Raw genomic sequence first — 17,791 nt, 5'->3', positions numbered from 1 at the left:
CCAAAGAGAAATTCTTGGAAGCCGTAAAACGCGACACAACGATTCGTTCTAACCGAGAAAAACTTAATAACCATGCCATTCGTCGAGAGCACCGATGAAACTCTTTTAAAACGTCTCGTTCCCTGTACACGCCTATGTACACCTTGCTTGCCCGCGATTCGCAGTTTCTTCACGTTGGAAAGCGCTCCGTCGCACGTCAAACCGGGGAACCAGAGCTAGAGTCGCACACCAGGGTCGCGTGATATCCTTTCCGAGAATCCGTGACCGGGATCCAGGTGCGACGAACGGCTAATAAGTATAACACGTCGGTCGCAGCTCCGTGTTCGATTTGCATAAGGCAGATCTCAGCGGGGCGGGCGTAGAAAAATGAAGGGAACGTCGTGACGAGGATGAACCGTGCCGTCCATTAATATCGCGACTTTTACACGTGTAATTCGTATCGGCGGGGATAATGGCATGATCGATTGGTTGACAAGAAAGATTCTTTTTTTTTTTTTTTTTTAACCTTCTTATTCGCAACGCCGGTTCGACGATGAAAAATTTTTCAACGTTAATCGAAATTTCGAAGCTTGGAAGAATAAAGATTCGAAGGATCTTTCGAAGAGATGAAAAGATAATAAATTTGTAATTATTTTTACGCCGAGTTGTTAAAGGATAGGAAGGATTCGTCTCGTCGAAGTTGTTCGATTTTGTGATGAGGATTGATTTTACGGTGATGATGTTTCAGGTGAAAACAGGTTGAGCGTAGGTAAGGTGCGCCACCTCGTGTGCGTTTCCCTCGCTCGTTCTCACTTTCAACGCTTTCGAACCGAGTCGATTCGAGTCCTTTGCCCGGTTTATCCTACGCCTTGGATCTGCTCCTCTATACCTGGCGCGTGTGTGGCCTTATCATTATACCCGGCAAAGGGCATCGTAAAGTGAAAAAACAGCGTGTAAAGACGCTGTCGAAACCTTTCTCTCCCGTGTTTATTCGTGAAACAATCCTTCTAAAAACAAGGTTTTCAACCGTCATAATTTACCCCCTTCCGTCGAGGGAAAGCTTTCGAAACATTTGAAACGTAACAAAACCTCGAAGCCACGAGCCATCCAATTCGAAGAAGAATGTCGCACCGTGGTGGAGTGTGCATGGAGCGTGCATTGAAGAGATCTCAGGGTCAACTTCGTCTCTTCGCAAAGGAATGTCACGGTTTTTTCCCCACGCGGAGGGAAGTTCACCGCTCTTGCTGTCCGCATCGAAGGCTGTATCGAAATATATCTCTCTTCCAACTTAATAACTAAAGGAAAAAGCTAACAGAATCCTTACGTCAATCAACGTGATAAAATTTTTATTATTCATATTCCTCTTCTCGAGACCATGTTCGAATCAAACTGGATCGTAACAACGATTCGTTGAAAAAGAATCTTCGAATCCATAAGTATACGAAAGGCCATGCTGGAAGAATCGAGCTGCACACCTAGGTTATCGTTCAATCAGCGAGATCAATACGAAAGCGGTTCACGGCACATTGTTTTTATATTCGAGCCGACACCGAGCGCCCAAGTTGAACAATCGAGGCAATACCGTTGCCTTGGCTACGCCTCCCGCATTTGTACTTCCTATCGCGGCATAATGCACCGCTCGTACGGAACACCTTTAATAAAGACGCGGAATCGATTGTGTCGGAAGGGGACGAAGGTCGTGTCGCGTGGGTCTCGCGAATCTCCCTCTCTCCCGTTGAAATTCGACCTTCGAGGGAGGCTACGAGACTCGAAGAATCGAATAACACGACGAAACGAACTGGGAGAAACGCGACCGGTACCAACCTCTCCAACCTTAACCTTTATGCCTCGCGCGAATATATTTGAGAGCAAAACTCTCGAGCTTCTTATTAAAACGAATTCTTATATCCTTGATATAAAATATTATTTTTCTCGCGTTTATTAATGTTTCCACAAGCTCACAATTCTGAGAGATACATCACGAAAAATCTTGATAAAAATCAATCTCTCTTCTCGAATAGACACTCGTTTGTGCTATTATCGGCGGCCAAGGTGCACGCCGCGCTGTGTACAAGCGCGAGAGACGATGGAGGGGGCCTAGTTCTCGGACCTAATTAGCATGGGCAAATTCAGGCCTAGTTTCACGCCCGTCTCGAACGCGGCCTAAAGGTGAGGTCGGCCTAACGTATGCGCGCGTGACAAGATCCTCTTGCGAAGATAGCGAAGAAAATTTGTCGCCCGGCCCGCCTCGGTATTCTGGTCAGGGACACACTGGGAACGCGCGCAACAGACGGCGATAACGAAACCAGTTCTCTTTCTCTCTGGTGGCGTGTTCGGCGGCGGCGATCGCCACGCTCGTCGCGGTTCACGGCTCGTAATTATTCCTAGGGGCCTATTGGCGAACCCACCCTGGAACAGAGAGAAAGAGAACCTCCTCCTTCGTTTCTCTTTTCTCGTCGCCGCGCACGGAGGAAAGCAAGAAGATTCTGTTTCGGTAACCGTGAAAATAACAGGTTCTTAATTTTCGAAGAGGGGAAAAACGGGGGGGGGGGGAAGAAACCGGATCGAGGGTTTAATGCCTGTGTAATTTGAGCTCGTTTCACTGAAAATGGATGGCTGTCTATGGTGGATATCTCGCGGTGCTTACTCGACGAGTAAATTGATTAATTCCCTGCTTTTTCTCGATCTGATACGGGAATGTAACACAGAGTCGGCAATGTTTCTATCCGCGGGAGAACAGTGTCTCCGTTATCCGATACGGGAAGCTTGTCGAGGAAATAAGATAGAAAAGTGAAGATAATTAATAGAGTTGGTCTCGTTTTAACGGACCACGACGGATTACGGAAGCGGCGGAGGTCGTGGAGTGACGCGTGGCGAAATTTTTGGAAGGTCGCCAATCCCGTCGCGGCGGATGTGGACGGGGCTTAAAAGAGCGAGAAACCTGGCCGCTTTCAGGGTGCAACGTCCTACCTTCTCGAATATGGTCGTACGTGGAGAGAGAGAGAGAGAGAGAGGGAGGAAGGTAGGCGCAAGGAACAGGAGGAAAATACACGGGCGGAGAGGAGAGTGACCGTGTCGGTCGCTGTTTTCATCGAAAGGGAAGAAGAAGAAGAAGAAGAAGCGCGAGGTAGAAACTCGAAGGATTCCTCCAACAGAAGCTTGTCTACCAACCGTCGAAGGGTCGAACTGTCACGATCGTGAGAAGATTTTTGCCTCTCCTCCTCGCCTTGTTTCTCCTCTCGCGATCCCTTTTCTTACGTTTTGCGTTTCTCCTCGGTGATCGACGACCACGAAGACGAGATTCGTGGAGAGAATTCGAATGCGAGTTTGGAATAATATCTTGCGAAATCTATGCACGCGTCTGGTCCAATTTACAAGATCCTGTGTTGTGTTTCGTTGCGGATCTTTGAAAGAATTCTTGGTCGTTGGTTACCTGTTTTCCATTAACCGCTCTTCCCCATACTCTTTCTTCCTCGTACGAAATGGAATTCGATGTTTCACCTTCGTTCGAGTTATCGGGATGCGACTCAACTTTTTAACTCTTTCGAAGGAAGATATTTTTAGAAAGGTGTGCGGTACGAGAGAGGTATACGCGCGTACTTTCGACTCCGAGCAACGTCTGTTTCAGGTAATTTGCATGTCTCTGGAAATAGGCATGGCGGGGAGGAACCGTGGCGGCGGTGTGTTTCACGAATGAAACACGAACGAAACGAATAAACGCGTGGAACAGGTATACCGCGACGCGGTGATTGCTTCCACCAGCCCGCTGTTCCTTATCGCGAGCCTTCCCTGCTCGCTACTTAAATTGCTTATTAAATCGTGCATTAAGTCTATAAAACGAGTAACCGTCGGTTGTAATTTCTTATAATGAATCCGCGAAAGGCAAACTGGCGTAAAGTGATCCCGACCGTAATTGGAAGGTAAGTCGTCCGAGATAAGTGTCGGGGCAAAGTAGGCTAGAAAGATAAAACTTTTGATCGGTTAGGCTCGAAAACAAGTCCTTTTTACCGTAATTTGGAAATTACGAGCGTTCTTCCTCGTTCTTTCACGAAACACTTTCCTCAAAAAAAAAAAAAAAAAAACTCGAGTTTTATCTCGTCTCGAGGGTGAATTATCTCCAACACTCGCGTTTTCACGCGAGCGAGAATTATTATCCCGAGGCGGGATCTCGCTACTCCGCTCGATCAGGATTCTCCAAATTCTATCGACGAATCGAACAGCATTCCATTCGTAGGGGATATCGCGCCAACAAACGCCGTAGAAACGATCAGAGGTTCGCATTCCCCGGCCCGCGAAATCGATTCATCTCGAGACACTCGAAAAGCGCGGCGGGATCGCTTTCAGCCCCGCAAAAAGGTGTCTGTAAACAGCTGCAGCTGATGAGAAGCCTCCACGCTCCCCCGAAACCTTACCAGCCGATTCGAGCCGGATAATTCCCCGACCGCCTTCGGTGAAATTCATCGAAAAAAAAAAGACCGTAGGTGTCGATAGTATTCCTTCCATCCTTGATCCATTTCTGCCACGAGATTGGCTCGGTTAACGTCGAGGATGCGTTCGGATTCATCCTCTAATCGCTCGTTCCCGATCATCATCGGCCGTCCTTTCAAAGAAAAAAGAAAAAAGAATCCCAGACGAGAGAAGGCTCTGCTAGCCCGCCCAATATCCCTCTCCTCGATACTTGTTGGCAAATTGTATCCAGTCTCCTCGATCGGGGGATGCACGACGAGGGCCACGCACATGCCCTGTAACCAGCGAACAATGCGAACAATCGATGCACCGTTCGCGATTCATCCGCATTCAAACCCGGTTCCCGAAATTATTGTTCTCCCTGATGATCGATCGAGACCAACGATTGCTCGACCCAACGTGTTGCAACCGTTTTTGGCTGTGCCGTCGAGCTTCCCTCTCTGACCACATTTCGTCCCCTCCCTCTCTCTCAGCAGCGGGCCAAGATTCGCCTCTGGATATGGTGGAAGGGGAAGAGCCGGACAATTGCGGGCCGACAACGACTCTCGAGGATCGAAATCGTACCGTCGGGAATCCATTGCCATATTCGCTTATCCCCGAGGAGACTTGAGGAACCCTGAGCGGATGGGTCGATCGGTCGCCGATGTAATTATATTCCTGTTGCGGAGGAAAGGGAAGGTGAACGAAACGCGACGAGACAGAATGTGCGAATGTCTCTTTCGGAATTTTTTTTACAATCGCCATTTTATTCGTCGTAACGCAACGTTTTCACGCGTTTACAAAAGAAGGCTCCCGACCTTATTATATTGGCGCCAATTGAAAAAATCGCGGTTACAGTCGTCGTGTTGCGGTAATTGCTCGCGGTAATTGCTTATGCAACGAGGATTTATCGCGTCGAACGTACTTGACTCCAATTACGAGCGAGACGAGTTAGCGTATAAGTTGCGTTTCAATTGAAAGTAGCAAGATTCTCTATGGTTCCTCGAGGTATCTGACGGGTCAACCAACTCGCGACCAACCATATTGCGTGTTACGCTAGCGATTCAAGATATATCTCGATAAAGTTCGTGGACGGAAACGAGACCTCGAGGAAAGAGAGATAAAGAAAGTTTTGCAGCGCTATATTTTTAACCAGCAATTTGGATCTCTCCAAATGTTAAATCGAGTTTAAATATTTCTTCTACTCGTGTATCCAACATTAATTTCCGATTGAATTCTATCTCTTCGCTGACACGACACGAATAAGAAAAACAAAGATTGCGCAAAGACGCAATCGAATAATGGAAACGTTCGATTATTTAAGTCGATAAAATAGAGCTTCTACCCACGAATCGAGTCGAATTATCCACGAATAAGCGCACGTGGAAGAGATCGTCGATATCGAGCAAGAGAGATTCTTCGTTTCCAAAGGAACGAGTATACGCGGTCGAACTTTGGTCGCGTGACTCTTTTCTTTTCTTTTTTTTTTTTCCTCTCCAGATGTCTGGGTTGTCGGAGTGAGGGGTTTCTGTCATCGAGAGGGGTGAAAAAAAACGGGTTCATCGTGAGCACTCACCGGTACGATATCCCGCGTTGCTCAGGTAAGCGGCGAACGAGTGCGGCTCGTGATCTCGTTGCCACTGGGGGCTGCTGCAGTTGTCGTTGTTCGTAAAGACCTCGTGATTGTGAACGTAACGGCCGGTCAGCAACGAGCTCCTGCTTGGGCAACACATAGGAGTGGTCACGTATGCGTGTCTTAGCTCGGCCCCCTCGTCCCTTATTCGCCTTAGGGTCCGTGGCATGAAGTTCAGCGAACCTGAGGGATTGGACCAACCGCAACACACGATCAGAGGAGGAGAAGCTTCGAAAAAGAACGCGCTCCGTTCGAGGCGGAAGGATCGAGAGATGGACAGAGGGAGGATGATATCTTTTCTCGAGGTGGAGACGATTTCTCTCTCTCTCTCTCTCTCTCTCTCAATTTCGGTGCATGTTTTATCGATTCTTTTAATTAGTAATCGTATCTCTCGATCGATCGCCATGATTTAGAATCTTTGTAATTAATTGAATACGGAATTTATTAGGTTGCTGCTCGAAATAAAAAGTAACAATTAAATCCCAAATTAATATATATATCTGTTCGATTCAGCCTAATGTTCGAATTGAGAAAAATTGTTCGTAATCTGGAAGATCTGTTTTGAGAAAAGGAGGAGAGTGTGCAATATAGAGAGAGAGAGAGAGAGAGAGTAATAAGAATGTGACGAACCGAGTTCGACATCCTGATCGTCCGTGAGAATCAGCACAATATTCGGCTTTCTTTCCCTGGGTTGTTGATACGGGAGGTAGGGTGAGTTCAACTGAGAATTGTAATTGTTGTTCCCGTTGTTGTTGTAATTAGACTTGTGAAGGGAGCCACCACGACGCTGACCACCGTAAACGTCGTCGACAGGGGCGTCCGCGTCCGTCCGCCTGGCATTGACACCCAACAATATCACCGCCAAAAACTGCAGTAACTTCCTCATGGTGGTTGGTCGTCGGTTGCACGCGCTCTTCCTCTCAATCCAGTGTCATATCATGGCGGTCTGTTGCTGTAACAAGCGGGGCGTGTCTTACGTTAATGAACAGTTTTGCCTGTGACGTTGATTGGATGGAAAGTCGATAAGTCTTTTGTGCCCAACTCTAAGCCGTGGACCAACCCTTTCATTCTTCCCTTGTCAATTAATACTTTCCATTAAGTAACGTGGACTATATAACAGGATCTCTTACCCGACTAGAAGTTTACAACTTCTCTGCTACGAGACCTCACCTATCTATTCGAGTGCTACGCTTCTTCGTTCAAAATTAATTGTCCGCTCGGAACCGCGCCACCCATTCCGTATATATATATATACCGCGCACAAGTATTATTAAAGGACGCGTAAAAGCCGGGGAAACGGTTCTCTCCCATAGCCTCGAGCGGATCCATCGATTCCTTATCGAATTTTAAACCCTCCTCGAACGAACAAGTTCCTCTCTCTTTGGTAATCTGGCGATCGAAATGGCTCTCGAGGAGGAACAAGGTGCGGCGAAAAACTCGAGAATTAAGTCCGCCGATAACAGCGCCACACAGGAAGATCGCGCGATCCCCTCCTGGGGATTGGAATTCTTTCTTCCATCGCCGAAATTTGGATTGCTTTGGATCGATATAATTCACAATCGATATACCGTGCGAAACGAAATTGCAACGATCCATCTCTCGGTCGGAGAACACCGTTTCCTGTGCCGCGCGTAACTCTCTATCGAATACTGGGAACGGAGTGGACGTGATCCCCGTAACTAAAGAGCGGAGCAAGCGGGCAGAGAACGGGGCGAGTTCTCTTGCCACGGGAACGAAAGATGAAAGACGTAGAAAAAAAAGAAGACCTAACCGAGCAGGCGCGACCATAATCGGATAGTTGGGGTTTTATGGGCAACCCCTCGCATTCGTCGCCGCATTCTGTGCGTACCAGACATCTCGCGAACGATCGACCGTCTCGTAAATAGTCGTTAGCACCGGAATTATCCCGCTTGAATCCTGGATGCGAATACTCGAAAATCGGCTCAGCCTCTTCTCTTCTCTTCTCTGGACAGAGGCCTCTCGTTGGCCTCTTGTTGGCAAGTATCTGAGTATCTAATCCACCATGATAGATGTTATCTAGGCGAACGCGAGCGTGGATGTTGAATTATCTCGTGGAAACATCGAACACCTGTGGTCGATAATAATTTCGTAATGGACAGTTCTTCCCTCGATATTTTATATATATATCCGAGTCTATGTCCAAGAGTTTCGATATATCGAGTCACGAGCCGAGTTTTCTCCTCGAATATAATGCCTTCGACTCGTGTACGGTGTATACAAGGTATATTCCGCTTTAAAGGTGACCGCGATTCCGATCGAGAAAGAAGGGGGAGGATGGCGACGTTTTAGGGCGCAGGAAGTGGAATATGGATGCGGATAACTGAACGGCCGAGGAAATTTACGATCCTGTTCGAACGGGTTCCCACGGATCCCCTCGTAGAAAACCTCGAGGAGAGAGAGGTTTTTCGCGTGGTATTCGAGTCGCGATCATACCCTCTCTCGACCTATTTCCGGGAAAATACGGCCTTTTATTAAATTTCTCGATACGTGGCGACGCCAACCATGCGGCTGGAATAACAGAAACGACCATCCTCCTCTCCTCCCTCGTTGATGCCTCGTTGTAAAACTTTCGTAATTGTCGCGAATTTCCAGATATTTCAACCTTTGATCCGCCAAAGATATTAACGCGATATTTCAAGCTAATATCTATAATTCAGGCCGGGGAACGAGCGAGCGTTGGACGGCGAAGCGCGCATAGATCAGAGAAAGTAAGATTTCATCTTTATGCAGGTATCCGGCCGAGCAGTATCTCACGGCGAGCAACAGCTCTATGCGCTAAGGTAACGATAAAATAGAGAGAAGGCCCCGCAAGCTTCCTAGAAATAAATTTCACGCTTTCCATTCGCGTTTCTGTTGCGTTAAAAAAAAAAAAAAGAAAAAGTAAATAAATAAAGAGGAATTCCTCGGAGGTAACCGGTGCGACACGTGAAAGCGGTTATGGATAGCTAATTAGCGGGCAAGAGTTCTGTGCGGGAAAGGATCGTCTCAAATCCCGCGTTAATTACGGCTAATTGGTAATCCTTCTGGATCGAGGGAAAGGATGTTTTCCAAGGAATGATTTCTCCCGTCAAAACGATCTTCTCACTTATTACGCGATTTATCACGTGGTAATTGGCACGTGGCGGTGGATTAGTCGATTAATTTGCGAAAGTTGATGGAACGGGAAGAGGGGACGACCTGGCGCCGCGATCCATTGTCCGGGACCAGTGGGCCAATTTGCTTCTGTTCCCTCTGCTTGGAGAGACGCCTCGACTCCATCGACGAAACGGCGTCGTGTTCTCCACCGGCAAAACACTCCGGGAGGAGTGCACTGAACTCCCATATATTCTCGCGTAACCAGAGCTCCGAGGCTAAGAATAGTAAAACAATAATCCCTCCATTTGTTTCGCAACCGCAGCAATTGAGTAACTGCATATCGGCGTGCACGTAGACCGAAGGCGTCGTGCAGTCGCAAAACCAGGAAGCTTTTCTGGCCAGGTAAGCCAGACCCTTCTATGCGTTCGTTCCCCGGCCAACTATCGGGAAACCGCGGTATCGATCGCAATCGATTAGCGTCACCCGATCCCTTTTCACGACGTTTCGTCACCCAAACCCTACCTCGATCGTAAATAACGATCGCACGTTCCCAAGCCGCGTTCAAGTGATTCCGACGAATACTGGATGTCGTCTCGTCTCGTTTGTATTCTATTTACGTCCCGTGTACGCGCACACGTACACGATTTATAGCGCACATCGATGGCGCATCGATGCTTTTCCTTTAACTTTAGTGACACTTTAACGAGCTGGTGTAAGATTCAATCGAATCGGTTATTTTATAATTTTTTTCTTATTTCTTCGCCGGTATAAAAATTCGGTAAGAAAATTCGTTCTTCTTTGACCGCGATTTATTAATAGCAAAGGTTATAAAGAAACGGTTTCTTCGGCTCGCGTTCAACGATCAACAGGTTATAAATCTATTTTTCATCGGTGGTAATTATTCGTCGGTCGTGTTTTACTTTGGTATTAATCAGCGTTCCGAATGGATACCCGCGATCCAATAACCTATATTTCCCTTGGAAATTGTTCCAAGAATCGAGCGAACGAAACGATTAAAATAATTTTGACAAATTACAAGTTTAAACCCTTTCTATCCCTTAAGTCTTTTAAACGTTCGAATATTCTTTTATACCGTGATACAAGAATTCATTAGCCGAAATTTCGACAATGAAATTAACAGAGCGTCCAAAATAAAAAAAAAAAAAAAAAAGAAAAGAAAGAATCCGATTAAATAAGGAAACAAAAGTCTTCTCGCACGATCATTCGTACCCGTGTCGATTACGCAATCACGCGATATTTGCGCGATCTTCCTTTCAGCGGGATCGTTTCCCTTGCTCGCGCGGTGTGTAATTCACGGAAAGGAAAGGTGGCGTGGGTGGGCGGAGGCTATCGACACATGCACGCGTGAGGGGTGAAGGTAGGTCGCAGGTAAAACGGATGTTACGTATTCGTGTTAAACCTGCGACGCGGCACGTTCCTCGAGTGTAGGTCGAGTCTGTCTGTAGGTCGCGGCAGCGCCCGAAAGGGCCCGGCTGAATATTCATTCGCGGTGGTTCCCGCGTGGGAAGCGGGATTTACGGCCAACTAAACGATCGTGCCGTTGATCACGATAACGATCACCCCGGCCAGAGGTGTATCTCCGCGCACAACACATGCAGACGCACACACCAGCTTGGCCGGGATGCGAGCGAAAATCACGTATCTGCCGCGTACGTGGCGGCCTGCCATGCAGGGGGGAAGGGAAGAATTGAAAGAGAAGCGACCTCGTGCCCGTTGAATGAACGAAACGAAACATGGAAATTGTATTGTCTTGTCCTTTTTTTTTTTGCGAGAACGATTAAAATAACGAGAAAAATAAGGTTTTGGAGGGAGGAAAGTTCGAAAAGAAAGGAAGGAGAATTTCTTTTTTTCCTTTGCGTTTAGAATAATGGAGGAAGCAACGGTCGAGACGAAGAAACGTCGTGTAAAGAGTCGATTTCGATGATCGAGACGTAGCCGATCAACGTTTGTAGATACAATGTCCAAGTGTTGCGTACGTGCACGTGTTTGATACGTGCGCGATAATCGCGACTGTTCACGGACTTGTTATTTGCCTGACGAGCCGCGGCCAATTGCAAACCGCAGATGGTCTAATCCGCGTCTCGACGTTACGAGGGACGCCGCTTCTTCCAGCCTATCATCAGACCCGATGTCGATTGGGATTCTCCGACGAAACCGGAGAAACAGCTTGTCCGTCTACGTGTTAACAGCGGGGAATCGTAATAACAGCGGCTCGAACGATATCTAACGCGAAATAGGGAGAGAGAGAGAGAAAAGATATTGGTTCCGGGATGTTGCTCGATCGATTCAAACCCTTCGTCTGAATTCTCAACGCGAATTATCGTCTCAAATTCTTTCCCTCCCGTTGAAATCGTTCTAAAAATTTGTTTAACAAGGATTTATTTTTTCTCGAACGAGGCAAAGGCAGGCCAGAGTCTATAGAGAGGATGGAGCAACGCGTAAATCCTGATCGAGCTCGATATGCGATCTCTGACGTCACTTCCTGGATAGAACAGTAGTAGTAGTAGGAACGAACGCGGACTGAATTCAGCGCAATCAGATAATGTGTCAGCGGCGTGCAGTCGCGCGTTTCGACTTTACGCAACGCAGTGTCGATGTCCATCGACCCTGGGATCGAACGGTTGGAAACCCGGCTGGTTGCACATCTGCGTGTTTTCTCGGCCGCGAAAACTTGGAGAGACGAAAGGCGATCGTTCGGACGCGCGCCGCGAGAGATCACCACCGGATGACCCACCGGTCGAGTCCGTGGATTCGATCGATGTAGAAATTACGTTGCGGCCGGTTATCGTTTTTTAACGGTATCCGCTCGATTATGGCAGAGCTCGTAATCTTCGTGAAAGAAGCGAAGAAATTAACTATTATCCAACATCTTGTTCGAATCGAGCACGCTTCTACTCGCTTCTCTCGATATGAATATTTCTCTGTCCGATCTTTTCCCACTCGTAATGTAGAAATACTGGTTTTCTACGTTGAATATCTATCCATCTGTTTCTGCGGGTGTATCAGAGTCACGCGTAGCTGGCTCGTGTTCCAGGCATTTTGAACGGGAAACTGGAAACGCAGTGGAAGTTGTGAAGGAAAACGTGAAATCGCGGGAGAGGGAGGTAAAAGGTGTTTTACAGAGGGGACGTATACGTCCGAGATAGAATAATTGATAGAACGATTCCTTGGAGATCGTAAAACATTTTTATCTTCGATGGAAGCGATTAAGGCGACGTTGTTAACGCCGTCCTCGTTTTTCGATTCAGTAATAAGCTGTCTTTTTAACTCGCGAGTTAACCACCTATGCTATGGATACGATGCATGCTCCCCTGCTTTTTCGTGAAGAGGGAATTCAAAATGTGTGTCACAAACACTTCGCAGTTTTTACACTTCCGTGGATATGTTCTTCTGGTCGCCACATGTTCTTACACTGCCAACTAACTAATTTTCGTGCGTGTTTCGTTACGGAGGGAGGAAAAGACGGATTATTTCGTCGTAAAAAGGAGGTAACAAGTTCGAAAATTAAAACAGGCTATTTCTTCTATCGGATCGTCGTGCTCGGCAACATCTGTTCCATACTTTGTCTCGAATGAAATTACTATCATTTGTACACGTCCACTCGTACCTACGAATTACCATCGATGCAGTTTAATAATCCAAGGAAACTTTATACGAGATAGAGAGAGAAAGAGAAGCGGTCACGAAAGAACGAGAAAATTACGTTACTCTGTCAACTATATCTTACAATTATCGCTTAATAACACTTTTAACGTTAGAATCATCTTTTTCTCGTTTATATCCTTGCTTATCGTATCGCGCAACTATAAATTCAAAGTGACGGCCATCACGCGAAGGCTCACATCCGCGGGAATTCTAGATACCACCAGCAACGATCGTTCGACGAATTCGAACAGAGCGGAAACTTCCTGTCCCACATCTACGCGCGTGGCACGCACTGCACGCGGTTGTGATGGCCGTTTCCTGCTTGGAAATCGCGCGGATTCCTCGACTAATTAATTAAACTGTCTCATGCGAAATAGAGAGAGAGAGAGAGATTCCTCGCTCGAAGTTTATTTTTCGAAAAATTCCGTAATTGTTTATTGCGCGTTTCGTTTCGCGAGCTGGCTTAGCCAACGATTATTCATCATTCGTGGCGCATCCTCAGATCTTCGATCGTTTGCATTTATTAATGTAATGATGGTGCTGGAACCGAGGAGGCGAGGGAAGGAGAGAGAGAGGGAGAAAGAGGGAGGAATGGTTTTGATCGTGACTCCATGATCGTAATTTTATATCGGTTCCAAGTATTAATAGTTAGTAACGGTTTAGATCGTCTGATTCGACGATCTTGAGCTGCTCCTCGAAAGGAAAATTATAAGATACCAGAGGGGAACGAGGATTTTTGTCTTTCTTTTCTGTTTTTTTTTTTTTTTTTTTTTTGCTGAGATATTTTTCACGCTGTCAAAAAAAAGAAAAAATACAACGTGATTCGTTTGTACGTACATTTGCATTCGTTTACGTGTATCGAATTTATTTGCATACTCGATTTCGATCGTATATCGAGCAACATTAATGCCAAGCTCTACATACGATTAAAAGGGTGATTATTATTTTTATAATATCAATTAGCAAAATATATGTACAAAAATGTCGAGATTTATTTATTATACGCGTAAAATAAAATAATATATATATGAACTCAAAATAATTTATACGTGACTTTCGAATCAGCGACACGATTTATCATCTTATATATTTATTCGAAATGGAGTGATAGCGTTCGAATGGAATTCCATCGCGTCAACTTTTAGAACGGACTTCCCAAACGTGTTTTATATATATATATACACATTAAAACGACTTGCTATATATATGTACGCGTCGAAAGAAGCGATGCGTACACACAATGTCGATGTCGAAAAAATAAATGGAGGGTGAACCGATAGGGGGTGTTTGAGGGGGAGCGTGAAAATGAGAAAGAAGGAAGGTTTCTCGCCACCTCCGGCACCAGGCCAGTTATTGTTCTCGGGACGAAGAGGGCAGAGATTTCGAGGGGAAGATCTCTCCGGAGGGGGCACACACGCGGTCCCTCGAGCGCGACGAGAGATCGAGATGGTATCGCGAGAGGCCACGAAGGACGAAGCCGAGTTTGAATGAAAGCTGCTCCGGAGTTCTCGCGAAGGGAGCCGAGATAGAAGAAAAAAAAAAACGAACCGGCGGCGGCTTTCTACCGGCTAAACGTCGTGGCAAGATAAATCAGAAATTTCTTCCTTTTTTCCTTTTTTTTTTTTTTTTTTTTTTTTTTTTCAGTGATGGAAAGAAACGAGCGAAAACGGAGGGAGTATCCGTCAACTTTATCGCCGACTGTAATTTCCTGGAGTGCTCGTTCTCCATTCAACCGCCTCTCCCTTCCTCTACCTTATTTACGCGGGAAAAAAAGGAGGAACTTAAGAAATTTTTCCTCTCCCCCTCCCCCTTTTTTCTTTCTTTTCAATCCTCGAATTTCTGTTAAATTTCCAAAGAAATATCGTCGTACATCGTCGCTCGAGGAGGGGGACGTATCGGAGATCGTATTCGAAGGGAGAAGCGAGGGGGAGGGGAGGGAAACTGAAAAGGTCGCGGTTCGATGCAGTGGATAACGCACAATTAGCGACATGTAATTAACGAGGAGAGAAAAGGGTGGAAGTGTCGGCGGGGCTGTTTACTCGCGTGCGTGCACGTAGTGGCGCAAGGGGTGAAGCTCACCGGGGTTGAAACGGTGAATGACAAAGTTGACAGACGACCAGGGCCAAGGCAGACGAGCCACGAGAGGGTGGAAGAAGGGGGCGAGATTCCTTGGAGAGACGAGGAGCGAGGCGGGAGAATGCTAGACTGCTTGGCGGCTGTTTTATCAACCCACGCATTCGAGTTGCCGCTGCGTTTTAACTTCTAATGCGCGAATATCGGTGTTTCGCTCTCGAGGAAAATTCCTGCGCGACGATGAACTTTTTCTTCTTCTCCGACTTCGAAACGGAAGGAACTGGAGGGAAATTTTTTGAATATTAAATTCGAGTCGAAGCGACAGCTTCTTAACTTGGGAATTATTAAATTAATCGAAATTATTAACGAGGTAAAAGGAGAAGAAAACAAGACAATCGGTTTAGAAAGAATAAGATTCGTCACCACGACGAATTTTCCATCGTTATCAATTGTTTCAGCTCCGAGCACCGCGTGATTCGAATGATATAAATTCTACGTGGCATAACAACGCGATAAATTTCTGAAATTTTTGTTGCCCCGACATCGACGTGTTTTTTACTTTTCTCCCTCCCCTTCTCCCCGATACATTATCCAATATGGAATATTGGCGCGATAACGCAACGCCTGTCACCGAGATAAATATTTCTCGCCACTGTGTCTCGCTCGCTCCTCCTCCCCCCACGATCTTCCCCTTACCTTCGTTCTTCGTTAATTAACAAGCCGTGAAACAGTCATTTTTTCATCAACATTTTTTTCCCGCCGATCAATCCGCCCGAACGTTTAATTTCTATACGTGCGTGCGTGCGTGCCGTGAAGTCTTGTACGCCGTGTAGCCTTTTCTCGCGTTCACCGAGCACCGAGTGAACGTTACACTCGAGCGAAGAGAAAAAAAAAAGAAAGAAAGAAAGAAAGAAAGAGAAGAGAAGAAAAAAAAGGGAGGGTTGCACCCTCGTTGGTTGGTGCACGTTGGCTGGCGAAGAAACGACGCGGAATAATTTAATAATTCGATCATTAATTGGAAATTTCATTTCCTTCTTTCTGAAGCCGAGCAAGAGCCGAGATTCGCATACGAACGGAATACACCTCGGCTGGGAATAATTGAAATGATCGTCTGCGAACACGGCGAGTTTGACTTTAATTGCTAATGCCGTCTCCTTGGTCAGACTATGCTATTATTAACGATGCAGTCAGGCGCCAGTCACACGCATCGAGGAAACGTACCTTAGAACCTCATCCGAGGTAGTTATTTTATTTTCGTCGCTTGTGTCCCGTTTCTCTCCTCGAGAGAACGAGCAAACGCACTGCCAAACGGTTTACAACTTACGCAACTTACCCGTCGTGTTTCTTTCAACTCGACGGCCGAAAAGAAAAAAAAGCTCGACCGCACCAACGGATGCAATCGGGCAGATTGCACAATCGGCGCCCGGCTCAGCCCTCCTCTCTCTGTTGCAACCGCCTCATCCTTGAACCGAGCCGCAAGGTGGATTAATAGCTCGATTCTCTCTCGCTCTCTCGAGATCGTGCCAGCTTGGCGTCGAAAGAAAAGGGTTAAAAAAAGAGAGAGAGAGAGAGAAAAGGGTATCGACGGAGGAAAGGAAAATGCGACTTATCTCGGGTTCTTAATTCGATGCATCGATATTTCCTCGGTCATGGACTTCATCTTCAGAAGGTGCACTTTAGTTAATGCAGTGGTCTGCGGTCGCAATTTCTCACGCCACGGGGACACATAAAACAGGGAATATGGGATCTTCCCATCTCGGGAAGAGAAACGTTTAACGTTTCTCGCTCGTGATACGAGAGAGAGAAATAGGTAGATATAAGTCTTCTAAGATTCGAGACTTCGAGTAAAGAAATATTTCCAAGACCGGTCGATTTTTGTCTTTTTTCTTCTTCCTCCGGAAAAATCGACGTTATGATATCGGTAATTATTTAGAGAAAATTAAGACACTTGGAAATTCCTCCTTGGCGAGAACGGTTGGCGAATTCTCGTTTCGATATCTCCACGCGTAAATTGCCTTTCATGAATCGGCAAGTTGTTGTCGCCATCGTTCGAGTATCCGGTGTTAAATAATTCATATCGAAATCCGCGGGATTGATAAGCGGCAAACATTTCCGACCGAGTAATCATTTCAAATGATTTAACGATAAGCGAGGGAGTTTCGAACGGGCACGCAACACGGAGACTTTTCACAAATCGGAGGAAAAATATAAAGAAAAATTCGCGTAATAACAGGTTGCACGGTCAATCATAATATTTAGCCGGTTTCCATTCCCAGTGTATCTGGCCCAAGCCAATTAAATTCATTAACTTGAAATTACATGCTCGAGATACGGCGAATAAGTCCACGTTTTTGCGTAGTTGTGCGACATTTTTTTTCTTTTAAACGACCGTCCAGTGACTAATTGCGATCCGTGTTCCGACACGCTCGTTCTCTTATCGTCGATGAAACGTAACTTAATCTGTCATAATAAGTCGAGGATTCCTTTCGTCGATATTTAGAGGCGAGTAATAAATGAGATCGTTTCTCGATCTCGTGTCATCTCGCGTAATTATGACAGATTATTATAATTAAGACGGGATGCATCGATAAGATTATAATTTTGTTTCGTTCTTTTCCAATTATTCCAGTTATTTCAGTAGTTTGGAAAATTCAGAGAAGTCAAAAAAAGTTATTTTGCTTTCTTTTCTGTTCTTATTCAACGAAAGGTAAGAAAACTGTTCGTGAATTTTTTTTTTTCCCCTCGAAAGTAAGTAATTGTAAAAATATCTCGTGCGATGTTTGTACATCCGTCGAGTTCTTCGTTTGTTGAATTTTTTTCTACTCGAATCCTCCTCCGTTTCGATCATTCCTCCGGAGATTTTTAATCCCCGGATTAAAATCCTCGACGACACTTGCC

The 17,791-nt window shown here is 46.0% G+C and overlaps 1 protein-coding gene across 1 annotated transcript in view; it reads right to left on the bottom strand.

Annotated features, from left to right (window-relative positions):
- Positions 1–17,791, bottom strand: part of Sulf1 (Extracellular sulfatase Sulf1) — a 67,476-nt gene that overhangs the window by 23,839 nt on the left and 25,846 nt on the right. Inside the window, exons 2-3 of the mRNA XM_086913990.1 lie at positions 6,689–7,010; positions 6,002–6,241 (exon numbers count right to left, since the gene is read on the bottom strand). Coding sequence (XP_086770116.1) covers positions 6,002–6,241; positions 6,689–6,944 — 496 coding nt within the window. The 5' untranslated portion in view covers positions 6,945–7,010. The remainder of the gene's footprint in view (positions 1–6,001; positions 6,242–6,688; positions 7,011–17,791) is intronic.

This window comes from Apis florea, unplaced genomic scaffold, assembly GCF_048593485.1.
Source record: "Apis florea isolate Af1SG1 unplaced genomic scaffold, ASM4859348v1 contig_3564_pilon, whole genome shotgun sequence".
Taxonomy (NCBI): Eukaryota; Metazoa; Arthropoda; class Insecta; order Hymenoptera; family Apidae; genus Apis; species Apis florea.
The sequence above is the reverse complement of the archived record's forward strand: the minus strand, read 5'-3'. Positions and strand labels throughout refer to the sequence as shown.